Source organism: Mizuhopecten yessoensis, unplaced genomic scaffold (assembly GCF_002113885.1).
Source record: "Mizuhopecten yessoensis strain PY_sf001 unplaced genomic scaffold, ASM211388v2 scaffold9561, whole genome shotgun sequence".
Classification (NCBI taxonomy): domain Eukaryota; kingdom Metazoa; phylum Mollusca; class Bivalvia; order Pectinida; family Pectinidae; genus Mizuhopecten; species Mizuhopecten yessoensis.
This window is the reverse complement of record NW_018408109.1, coordinates 790,614-802,829: the sequence shown is the minus strand read 5'-3', so window position 1 is coordinate 802,829 and position 12,216 is coordinate 790,614. Positions and strand designations below refer to the sequence as shown.

General features: G+C 34.5%; 1 protein-coding gene across 1 annotated transcript in view; it reads left to right on the top strand.

Moving 5' to 3' along the window:
* The window catches only part of LOC110458370, a 49,451-nt gene that overhangs the window by 3,082 nt on the left and 34,153 nt on the right, over positions 1-12,216 (top strand). Inside the window, exons 2-12 of the mRNA XM_021510038.1 lie at positions 3,027-3,216; positions 4,384-4,404; positions 6,123-6,235; positions 6,671-6,738; positions 7,078-7,119; positions 7,457-7,662; positions 8,340-8,452; positions 9,265-9,332; positions 9,544-10,118; positions 11,104-11,220; positions 12,097-12,210. Coding sequence (XP_021365713.1) covers positions 3,027-3,216; positions 4,384-4,404; positions 6,123-6,235; positions 6,671-6,738; positions 7,078-7,119; positions 7,457-7,662; positions 8,340-8,452; positions 9,265-9,332; positions 9,544-10,118; positions 11,104-11,220; positions 12,097-12,210 — 1,627 coding nt within the window. The remainder of the gene's footprint in view (positions 1-3,026; positions 3,217-4,383; positions 4,405-6,122; positions 6,236-6,670; positions 6,739-7,077; positions 7,120-7,456; positions 7,663-8,339; positions 8,453-9,264; positions 9,333-9,543; positions 10,119-11,103; positions 11,221-12,096; positions 12,211-12,216) is intronic.

The following is a 12,216-nucleotide window of genomic DNA, read 5'->3' as shown; positions in this document are numbered from 1 at the left end:
TATTTTCGTCCAAACTATGCATTTTATTCAAAAAAGTAAGATTCAAATTTAGCATGTATCGACTTTTTAAACAATAGTTTCATTTTCTTTTTCTTTTTTTTGCAAAGAATGGGTCGTGATGAAAGTCATAGTTGATACTATTATTCCTTAATATATTGGGAAACATATGTAAACCATGTATATATCCCATTTTCGTGGAGTTGTTTATTTACTTTTAATGACTCCTTTACAAGTACATTTATATTACAAGTTTCCAAAATATATGTGGAGTGAAACTATCGGGGATAAGTACAAATCTGTGTAAATCACCGTCTAATGATACTCTCTCTTTCCACATATACTCCTCTATACTATCGCTTTTGAACAAGGATTCGAGAGATTTTCCTTCGTCCATAATTGTGTATTTATTTTTTTATTTTGAGAGTGATCATAAAAACAACACGGCCACACAGACATCAGAAGAAGGTATGCCCGCCGAAGAACGGGAACAGTTCTTGTTTAACTTTTCACACAGTACTATTTTTGTAAATAGGTCAAACGACAATTTAACTGAGTTGTGTGTAGATTTAATAAAAAAAAACCACTACCACATGATGTACAATGTATTTACTGTCAACAAGACTATCAATCCAACAGATATGAAAAAAATCAGAAAAGATATGTTCTTAACGTACCCTCCACCCTTTCTGTTTAAACATAAGATAATACCTATTTGGCAATATCGATTTTTTTAGCCCCAAACGTCACCAACGAGTACTAGAAGGACGAAATAGCTGTATGGTGAAATTGATTTTTTTTTACATTCTGTATCTTTACCAAATCTTATCTGCACTCGCACATGTCCGTGTCTAACGTTCATCTTTCAAGATACCAGTTGGTGTATTTGCTCCACTTGCTCTGCCCATAACCTCGATGTTCATATTTGATTTTTTTAGTAGTAGCACGGATTATAATAAACACGTTTTTTATTTTTTATTTGAAAGTAGCCAGTACTCCTTTGTTTTTCTGAAATTCGTGTAATTAGGTGGTTTTACGTACCTCCCCTTCTGTTTCAATTGTATGTTAGACCAATTTGGATTTCGACTTATTTGACCCCTATAGCATCAAGATTCAAAGTGGTAGACTCTGCTGATAGAATTTGTAGTCACCAAGGTTTGCCATGACTTGTTGGCGATATTATATATTTTTTTCTTGACCCTTGACCCGTTCAGTAACCGGTGTATGTCGTTTTCTGACCAATTGAAGAAGAGTTGTTTCTACAGATTAAAGTCTATAAATATATGTTGTTATCGAGACTATAAGTTCATGTGACATAGGTAGCTTTCAAAAAAANCGGGCATTTTTAATTTTAATTATAAATTATAAGTTAAAAAAGATCATAAGAGGCAGAGAAAACGTAAATATAAGTATTGAACTAGCGCATTATGTTGTTTGCTTGCAAAGCTGTGTCATTCAAATAGATCATAAATACCATACAAAAACAGTTCAATGCTTAAATGAGACACGCTCACACCCCATGTCCATCAAATTTCTTCATCAAAAATATACTTGTTGTCATAAGTTATCCGGTTTGGTTGCAGATTTTGTAATCACAAAATTAATGTGAAGGTCTTTTTTCGCGGGGTTCTCAATTGTACGATTTTGGTGGTTATGATTCTTTTCCGAGAAAAAAAAAATACCGTTAAATAATAGGAACTTCATCCATCTATCCCGTAGCACTGTGTGCCATTGCCACTAAACCTGACATCTGCGAAAAAATGATAACGAGAAATAGTGTTACCAAATCTGAGAAAATAAAGGACAACTAAAAAGTTTTTTTCGGTTTATTTATATCGCATTATGCATCAATCTTGTCTGTCATTTTTTTTTAAATATACAAAAGAACATCACATTTAGTACTGAAGCTTCATTCCATATGAAGTGTATCATTTTATCTTAATATCCTTCGTATTATTTATACATTATGTAATGATAATTAAAATAACTGTCGGTATTTCATGCGTTTTGTAGCGCTACATTTTATAAATGAAATAGAACCGAACACCTGACTACCGTATGGACTTACATAAGTACTTAAAATGCCTACTTTATTGGGTCAATATCAGGGAAAATGATTTCTATCTTTGCTTTTCATGTCCGTACAAATGACTCAATATTCTAAACTGTATGTATTTTCGATTCACGTAAATACTATATACAACTTGTAAAATAAACGCATGATATTACTGTTCCTTTGTTTTAATACTACGGTTAGTTGACAAACTATAGATAACGAATCAGAGATAAATAAAAACAAATGGCCTGTTCATTGAAGCGTTTAACAATATTTAATCACTAGAGCGTATCGGTGTCCACATCCGCAGGACCTGTCTCCCACCAACATTAATATCCATTTCTCAAACAAAACAGACAGCACTGCCGTCTGGTATTTGCATAAACAACACGTACAAACAGGTTAGCCGCAATTTTTTAGTTCCATCAAATTCTTACCCTTTGGCAGTTCAGGGAGTTTCAATGAGCGGTTTGTGACGAGCAATATGATTGTTCGACAAAATAATGTACGTTTTTAATTAAATATTTTCCAAACAATAAGTTAACTCGTTGCAGGACCAGTGTTAGCTGAATCCCGATAAATTTATTAAGTGGAGGTGTTCATTTATTGTTAATGCCTCAGATTATAAATGAACACCTGTTTTAATCAGATTGACCCCCCAGTTTTGGTTTGGATGGTATAACATACCTGGACAATATAGAGGGAGAGAAAACTCGTTATATTTACAAGCCAGACGCAGTCTATCTAAATGTTACAACAGTTGAAGATGGGCGGAGCTTGACCAACGAAGTTCAGACAGCACGACTTTCAAACGACGGAAAAATATGTTCCAGTATATCTATATTTAATCTACCCTTTTAGAACCCTCCTTTTTACATGCCTGTTTCTATAAAGATAATGATAATGAGCAAAATCACCAAGACATCTCAATATGTCAGTCTTACTCAACTCATTTTTATGTAATATCTTACAGGGAAATTTCCCAACGGGATACTACAGTACCCATCCCGGGGCCGTTATTTACGGAGCGCGCAGCCTTAAATTTCTCCATTACAAGGACGTTCGCCGAGACAGACGCAGGGCCGTGACCTTCATTTTGCTACTTGCTGCGTTCTTCATTTCCTTCTGTGTTGCCATCATCGTCTTCTTCGTTGTCATGAACGGTAAGATCTGCAATCACAATATCATTTACTCCCAGTCGTTAATTTTAGCAAACGGTGATACGGAAATTGAAGATACAGTTGATAGTAAGGTGGGACTTACAATATCTTTAAATGAATGTACATCATGCAAATGGAATTTGTTGTGTTTGCACGTTATCTAAATCACGTAGCTTAAAGGTGTATTTTTTTTGCATTTTTAAGTAAAGATCCCAGTACTACTGTAGGCGAAACACTAGATAATTACACTGTAGTTTTTTTATACACAGCTTGACCTCTTTTTATTCTGCTTTAGATATATCTGCAGCACAACTGACCAAGGTTACTTTCGATGATGATTAAACACATTTTAGTCATGCCGGAAAAGAGTTTCGAATGCATATTTAAAGTTTAAAGTGCCACAGGGATCCTTATAACAAAACATGATACATACCATAGTGTCCACATGACGTCATCAGAACTCTTTGTTTATATAAATAGTCAGCAACAAGACATGGGATACATAAAAACAAAAGGAGAAACATCACGAACACCACAAAAAATACACATTAAAATATATTCCCCACCCAGGTGATGTTATATCGAATTGAAATCATCCCTTACACAGGTGATATCCTATCTCGGTGATGTTATCCTATATCGTTATCATCCCCTTACACAGCTGAAATCATTCCCTATCAGGTGTCTGACAATCTGATGGTGTTTTTTTTCGAAAACAGCAGCAAACGTGAAAGATAATATATTTACCTAGATTTGGTTATTTTGTTATCATCGAAGGACACTTATGATTTTTCTCAGCTTGAATAAGCATTTTGTTTATTATACCTATATAGCAATTCTTGATTAATTTGTGTTTAAGTAGGCCCTTTGGATAACTATACGTTTATTTATTAGTTTTATAAAATAGCCTTTCGTTTGTTTAAGTCCTATAAGTAGTCGTATCACTTTTGTTTACACTCTCTAAATAATTGCTAGCAGTTTGTTTGAGCTCTGTTATAATAATCCGACGTTGGTCACTGAAACAATAGCTTGTTATCTGTGACTCGTTCTAATCTGTGACTCGGTCTAATCTGTGACTCGGTCCGAGTCTAATCTGTGACTCGGTCTAATCTGTGACAAGTTCTAATCTGTGACTCGTTGCTAATCTGTTCACCTATTTCTGATTTACAGGTAATAAAAAGGCAACGTACGGTGAGTAAGTTTTGTTAAATCTTTAAATAGGAATTAACAGAACATGATGCAATCTCTCAAAACGGTTTGGTTAGCGATCATACCATGCATATTGAGATTTGAAGAGACGCAGTTGCTGCACTAGCTCCTTTTGGGTTCAAATAAACGACTTATTTTTAAATAGAAAGTACAACACAATGAAGGAATGAAAACACAAGCGTATTGTAATCTTTATTGGATTGAGTTTAGTGCATGACAATCAATGTTCAATGACATTTGTAATTCAGGAATATTCTATATGGATTTAACTTAAAGTAATATTATCATTCGTTCGTAGGTGTCATAAACTTTGTACATGTCGAAGTTATGTTTTGTATTGTGCAATGTATTTTTGCTGTACTATATTGTTGAATTATTGATTTGAACTGTAACCTATTGTGTAATGCATTTTTGCTGTACTATATTGTTGAATTACAGTTTTGTATTGTGTAATGTAATTTTGCTGTACTATATTGTTGAATTACTGTTTTGTATTGTGTAATGTATTTTTGCTGTTCTTTATTGTTGAATTACTGTTTTGAACTGTAACCTATTGTGTAATGTAATTTTGCTGTACTATATTGTTGAATTACAGTTTTGTATTGTGTAATGTATTTTTGCTGTACTATATTGTTGAATTATTGATTTGTACTGTAACCTATTGTGTAATATTTTTTTTGCTGTACTATATTGTTGAATTATTGATTTGTACTGTAACCTATTGTGTAATGTGTTTTTGCTGTACTATATTGTTGAATTATTGATTTTACTGTAACCTATGTCTATTTTCTGCTGATTGTTGAATTGAGATATATTGTCTTTTGTTTGATTTCTGATATTATATCGAATATTTTTTTATGTCTTTATTGTATTGTTCTATTTTATTGTTAATTAAGGATTAACTTGAATATATTTTTCATGTTATGGAGCTATAACACAAAAACCGGAGTGTACTCTCATCATAAACCGCTTCGCGTTTTATTTAGAGTACACTCCGTATTTTGTGTTATATCTTCATAACATGAAAAATATATTCAAGTTAATCCTTATAATTTAATCTACAATACACAATCCCTGTGGAAATTATTGATGGTCTCTTTTCTCTTAGAAATTATTGTGCTGCTCTATCAGCCAATCAAAAGCGACGTTACAAACGGCGACATCATTTTACGTTATGGGCTGATAACATAGTTTTTTAAGCCAATGGAAATGCTTGTTACAAGCAAGATTAAGTTATATTGTATTTTCATATGTACTGTATTGTTTCGTATTTATTTGTTGGACTCATCTTTGTTGTATTGATGTACCATTCGTCCTGTTGTTTTGTTATTTATTGTTGTATTTATTGTATAGTATTTCCGTATTATATTTAACTGTTGTGAAAAACAACAGGATGAATGGTAGATAAATGCAATAAAGTACAGTCCAACAAATAAATACGAAAAAATACAGTACACATTACAATACAATTTAACCATACAATTGAGCAAACAATACAATATAGATATACAAAATATAATTGTATTTTGTTATTTATCGAGATTTATTACGATATTGTCGGTCGTAGTGTATTTACAGATACCATGCAGCACAGTTTTTATAAATAGAGATTATCGTTAGAAATATTAAGTGGCAAAATGTTGTGTCACGGAATTCACTGTGCCTCTGTATACGAACACCTGTAACCTTATCTATCGTAGATTATCACGTTGCCAATGTATCCATGCCCCTGTGGAATACGACTTGGGACGACGACATGGAAATTGTCACATCCGACAGATTCATAGATATCGCTCTTCCTTTTTGTGATGAGGTACGTAGTAAGAATATATATTTTACTCTGTCTTGTATCATTTATGTTAATTATCATAGTATATCTAATGTTTGATATTAAAGTCTTTTGAAGTTAACATTGTAATACAGCAGGCCATTTCTCTCTTCCTACACACTTTTTTTAAGGTGGTGTCTTCCAAGAAATCTGCCTTCATGTCACGTTATTTGTCGCTACCTAGGGGACACGGACGAAAACTGATCGGCTGCCCCCACTGCAACACTTGAGATAAATTCTTTGACTTTTTTCACTTTTCTATTGTTTTCTTTCCGGTGGTGTTTTCCTAGGCATCCGTAGTCATTAAACGTTCTATGTGTTCTGCTTCGGGGCATGAAATAAGCTGATAGCTTACGTATTTCATCTCTTTTGTTTGGTCAGCATGCGTTTTATGTTTTGAACAATGGTTACTGTTTCCAGATAGACGGCTACTTTGAAGAGGGACCGTATTCCAGCCAATACAAGGGATGTACTGTGAAGAATTTGACGTATGTCGAGTAGACTCTTTTTATAAAAATGCAATATCGAGATTAAGAAATAAAAAGATACACAGCGGGTTAAATTACAGTTTTGATATGTTTAAAATGATAAGATTAAAATAGATCATTTAAACAATCAAGATAATCCCTGTTTTAATTTTGCAATTGAAATTTTTTATAAATCAGTTATCCTTTTAAAAGATGTAAAAATAAACATTTTATTTTTTTTCTAGTTTTGCAAGGAAAAAGTTTATAGAACGTTTTTCTCTGGATTTTTTTTTTGTATTTATCAATAATCCTTTAAAAAAGATGATCTGTAAATTTATTATTTATTTGTGTCTATTTTAGGCAGTACAACACGGCCGATTGTCAATGCTCAGGAATACTGGGGTAAGTTGATGACGTAGTTTGCTTTCCTCCTCCTTTACTGTAAGAGATCTGAAATACAAGGGCCATATTACTATCTTATTCTAGTCTTTCTCTTCCCTTACGGATGCATTTAATTCCAAAGTAATAGTCTAACAACACTGTCTACAGTTACGATATTCGAATTGTAGCTAGCTCAAATGAAAAAGCTATCAGATTTGTTAGAATCACATTTACAAATATTTTAACAAACTCCTATTTAAGTTTCAAGGTTATTGATAAGAACTTATGTTTTTTTTTCAGACTTTTATTGAAATTATTTAAAATGTATTACACACTCTTTATTGTGATGTGTTACCAGGGATACATTGAAGCCGGTCGTGCTGTTGACCTTTGACCTGTTATTTGTGAATACCCTGACTGAGGATGAAATTATGTCGTCCATTTTGGATCAAACACGTGCTAAATACGTGCATGGCTATCGTCTTCTGTTCGTGGGCGACTTCCTCATCGACATAACAGGCTACAGCGTGATCACCCCCAGCCCACTTGAACCAGGGGTCGTCGGTTTGTTCTTTATATTTTCTAAGATTAATTGATAAATTTTCTAAATATTTTATAAAGCTGAGAGTAAGAACAATAATATGAAAAAAAAAATATAATGCAAGTTATCAAACCGTTTTGAAATTGACCTTCTGGAAAAATGGAGTTTATCATGTGATAACTTGCTAATTTTAATAACATCATTCATCAATAACGACTAATTAACACCGTCACTTGTACTTCGGAGCTCTTCTAATGACATCGATCGCCTTAACAATGAACTCAATGCAATCCGTGTAGTTTCTGACCTTGTTGCTTCGTAAAAATATAGAGACATTTTATGATGTCTATATGTCTCTAATTAAAATAACAATACATTAGAACCTCGTCAGTTCAGGTTGTGTTTCCAATTGTGTTTCGAATTAAATACTGCACTGTTATATCAGAGTAGTATGCATTTCTTTTCATTCAAGACACGTTACAATATGACATCGGCCTTATACAGCGACTCATTTGCTTAAAAAATGACTTCGTTTGTCTCTGATATATTTTATTGCTGAAGTTATTTTTTGGAAACCTGTGTTGGGATGTGGTTATGACGACAGGGGTCTTGGTAATAATTGCAAGGAACCCGCAGCAGATACCAACAGTTCACGCTTAACTAAATAGTCGATGAGTTCTTTCCTTTCTATTTTTCTCAGAGGGCACTTACGTTCACGCAAGATATGGACTGTATTCCTTCAACTACACGACTGATCTACAGGAAGTGAGATCACCAAGGTTTGAAGGACTCCAGATGAGCTTCTGTGAAAATGTAGGTTGTAAATAAATTATGATAAAGGTAATAGGTAGGTATGATTTACAAAAAATATGTCAACTGTTGAAAAATAGGATAAGGTGAGAAGAAGGAATAACATATCCTGGTAAAATAGTTTTTTCTTTAATTTGCATTAGAACACTTGTACTGAACTATTGAAGACACAAACAAACGCCCCGTAAGCAACTAAGAATGCCAATTGGATGCTGATTTGCTATATATTTGATAACCATTTGGTAGAGAAGCTTTACCAACATCAACTACAGAATTGCTCTAGTTGATATTTAACAAAAAATACGAAGAATACGTTTAATTAACTTCATTTTCTAACAACATTGATATCAATAATATCAAAATAATGTTTGTTATGCGACGCCTGGTTTGTTTAAAAAAAATCCAATAAACCTGACAGTTTTCATGCTTTGACACATGTATGTAAAAGGCCGAAGTTTTCATAAAATTCTCAATGCATCACTAATATGGTAATTTTACAACGACTCAGCTTGGCGCAACAACGACCCATTATTGGAATGTTGAATTGCTAAGTATTTATGATAGTGAACCTTAAAAAAGTAAACATCAAAGCTTAGTCTAACACTTCCTCATAAAAAAAGTCAACTCGTTCTGTGACATAGCAGTTCATGCTAGACATTTTATGTTGATGCTATCGAATTGTGAGTTGAAATGGCAATCAGATTGCTTACAATATCAGACCTCATATCAAAGCTGAAAATACGATATTATTGTCTAGTTTTAATGCGACCAAGGTGCAAATGTTTATTGTGTGATTTTGTACCTTTGTGTTGTAGTTGAAAAAGTTTTTGGAATTTTCCATCATATCTGAGAATCATGACGAGTGTGGTATATTGACATTCAGGTATGTATTTCAGTCTAAATTCAATTAATTGTAAAATACTTTCATAGTCCCATCAATTGTAATAACCATTGAAAGGCTTTGAAGGTTTTACGTCGGCCATATTTGCTCAGAGTTATATTTGCTATAGATTCGTTTTGACATCGTTTTGCTTTATGTAAACATGATTGTTGAGATTCCCATTTTTACCGGCATCAATATATTGTTATTTCAGGCAATACCCGCTTGAAATTGATTTTTACCTGACGTTTGCACTCCCCAGAGGAAGTTACATCACGAATAACATCACTTGGGTTCTCGCGAATATCGCCCCAGGCACGACTGTGAATGGCCTCGACCTAGCTTACGTTGGGGACCTGACCCTGATTTTAAGTCCGTCTGTTATAACACTTTCTAAAATCAACTTCACTGTGGTAACCACAACACTGTCCACAGTACAATCTTTATCCACAACAACTACAACAACAACAACAACAACACCGGCACCCCCAACACCAACACCGGCACCACCAACACCAACCCCAACTCCGCCAACAACAACACAAACCCCGAAACCGCCAACAACAACACAAACCCCGAAACTGCCAACAACAACACAAACCCCGAAACCGCCAACAACACCTACAACAGCAACTACAATCCCAACAACGAAGCCGCCGCCGCCGACGACGACGACGACGCCGCTGCCGCCGACGACGACGACGCCGCCGCCGACGACGACGAAGAAACCAACAACAATAACAACAGCAACAACCCAGTCTCAAACGTCTACCCCTACTACTTCGAAAGGTAGCCTTGCATGAGATAACCGAATACACACTTAAAGCAAAGAAACATCCAACAAGTACCTGTGATGGTCAAGGGTCCTTATCCCATTGCAGTTAAAACACTAGATAATTCAATGGTAGCTTTTCACTAATACAGTAATCTCCCATTATTTCACTTGTGCGACTGGGTCAGGCAAGTACCGCTGATCTGTAGCGTTGCTCCAGTTGATAAGAGCGACTATTTATGACTGAAGATCTAGAGTTGAGATCCTGGTCGGTCCCAGTCGCCTTTTGACTCGCAAAACACAGTTATTGATTTTTGTTCATTTGGTCTTATTATTGTTATCAAAAGTTACACAAGATATGTTTTTTTCAGAATCAACTTTTTACTCGCAAAATACATTTGTTGATTTTAATTGTTTTGTTCATTTCATCTTTTTTTGATAAAAGTTGCACAAGATATGAATTGCTGTTTGTAGAAGATCCAGGGGGCCTGGCACAAGGTTTTTTTAAGTAGTGAAATATAAGACCGCGTCGATCGCGTGACACCCCCATAGACAAATATTTTGTAGTGATTTTGAATAAGTTGCTGTAAATTTAAGTAATTATTTGAAGTAAACTTCAATAACTATTCGTAGAGAACTTGAGTTATATTTTGTAGTAAACTTGATTCATATTTATTGCATAGTGCACTGGAAACAATACTTGTAGTTCACTCGAGGTAATATTTGTAGAATAGTGGTATTAATATTTTTTACTACACTTGAGTAAATACTTGTGGTACATGTTTGATAGCATTGTTTTCGAAGTAGTTATTATTTGTAGTACACTTACTTGATATTTGAAGTACATTTTGATGCTCATTTGTACTCAATCCGTGCTACACTTGTTATTTTTAGTGCATTTAAAATTTTAAATTCATCGCAAATAAATGCGTGCGATAAGTTCTTGAGAAACGTAGGGTTTAGGCATTAAATGATTTTCCTTATTATTTTCTCTGTCATCAGCACCTGTGACGTGTAATGACCAGCCATGCGAGAACAGTGGTTTCTGCCGTGTACTTGAGCTCGGCGGCTTCTTTTGTCAATGTCCTGGCGGATACACAGGAACACGCTGTGAGACAGGTATGCTAATTAACTTAACGCTTTGTTCTATTTCCAAGACACATGCTAACAAATCGATATGTATGCCCGCCGTCCGTCCGGGTACTTGTCCAGGGTCACATATTCTATACTTGTTCACCTGGTGTAAACATCTTTGGTATTCAAGAACATCTTTGGATGTCGGAGTGCAGAGTACAAGAAGTAGGTCACTGTGACTTATGCTTTTACCTTTGACCTCAACCTCAAAGTTTGTCCTGAGCATATCTTCTATACTGTTTCACTCGTAGGAACCAGATTTGATATGCAAGTATGTCTTTGTTTTCGGAGAGCAGGGTACAAAAATATGTTATTGTGACCAACATCTTGAAATATGTGTACAGCTCGGTAAATAGAGAAATCAATGCCTATGAGGAAATATAGGTTGCATCACTTTGCCGTGTTGTATCAAAGTCTGTCCGCTTTCAGGAATAGCGTCGGGAAAAGCTGGTTTGATAAGTTATCACCAGAATTCCACCTTTAAAATATTTGGAGCGTAAGTAAATCGTCAAAAAAAATGAACTGAATTTGGCAAAGAGCATTGTGGCGTTACAATTGAAGTGACGTTAAAAGGATAATATTAACCTGATATTTCGTAACGTAGAAACACCTAGTATATCTTACAAATCATGGGTATTTAATACATAATTAGTTGTGCTTTATGTTTGTACTATATTCATGTACAGTATGATAAGTTGATGCTTATGCTAATGCACTTTTATCGCTGTTTTAGTAGGGGGTGGGAAAAGTAGAAAATTGATTTTGTCAATTTTCAATAACAATAATATTCTTATTTTGCTCTGTGTCAGGACAATTTTGTTATGCAAAAAAACTTAATGCTAAATATGATGAATATTTCAGACGTGAATGAATGTGCGATGTCACCTTGTAAGAATGGCGGATCATGTAAGAACAATCCTGGGTCATATACATGTGACTGTGTTGGCAGGTGGACGGGACAAAACTGTGCCGACAGTAAGT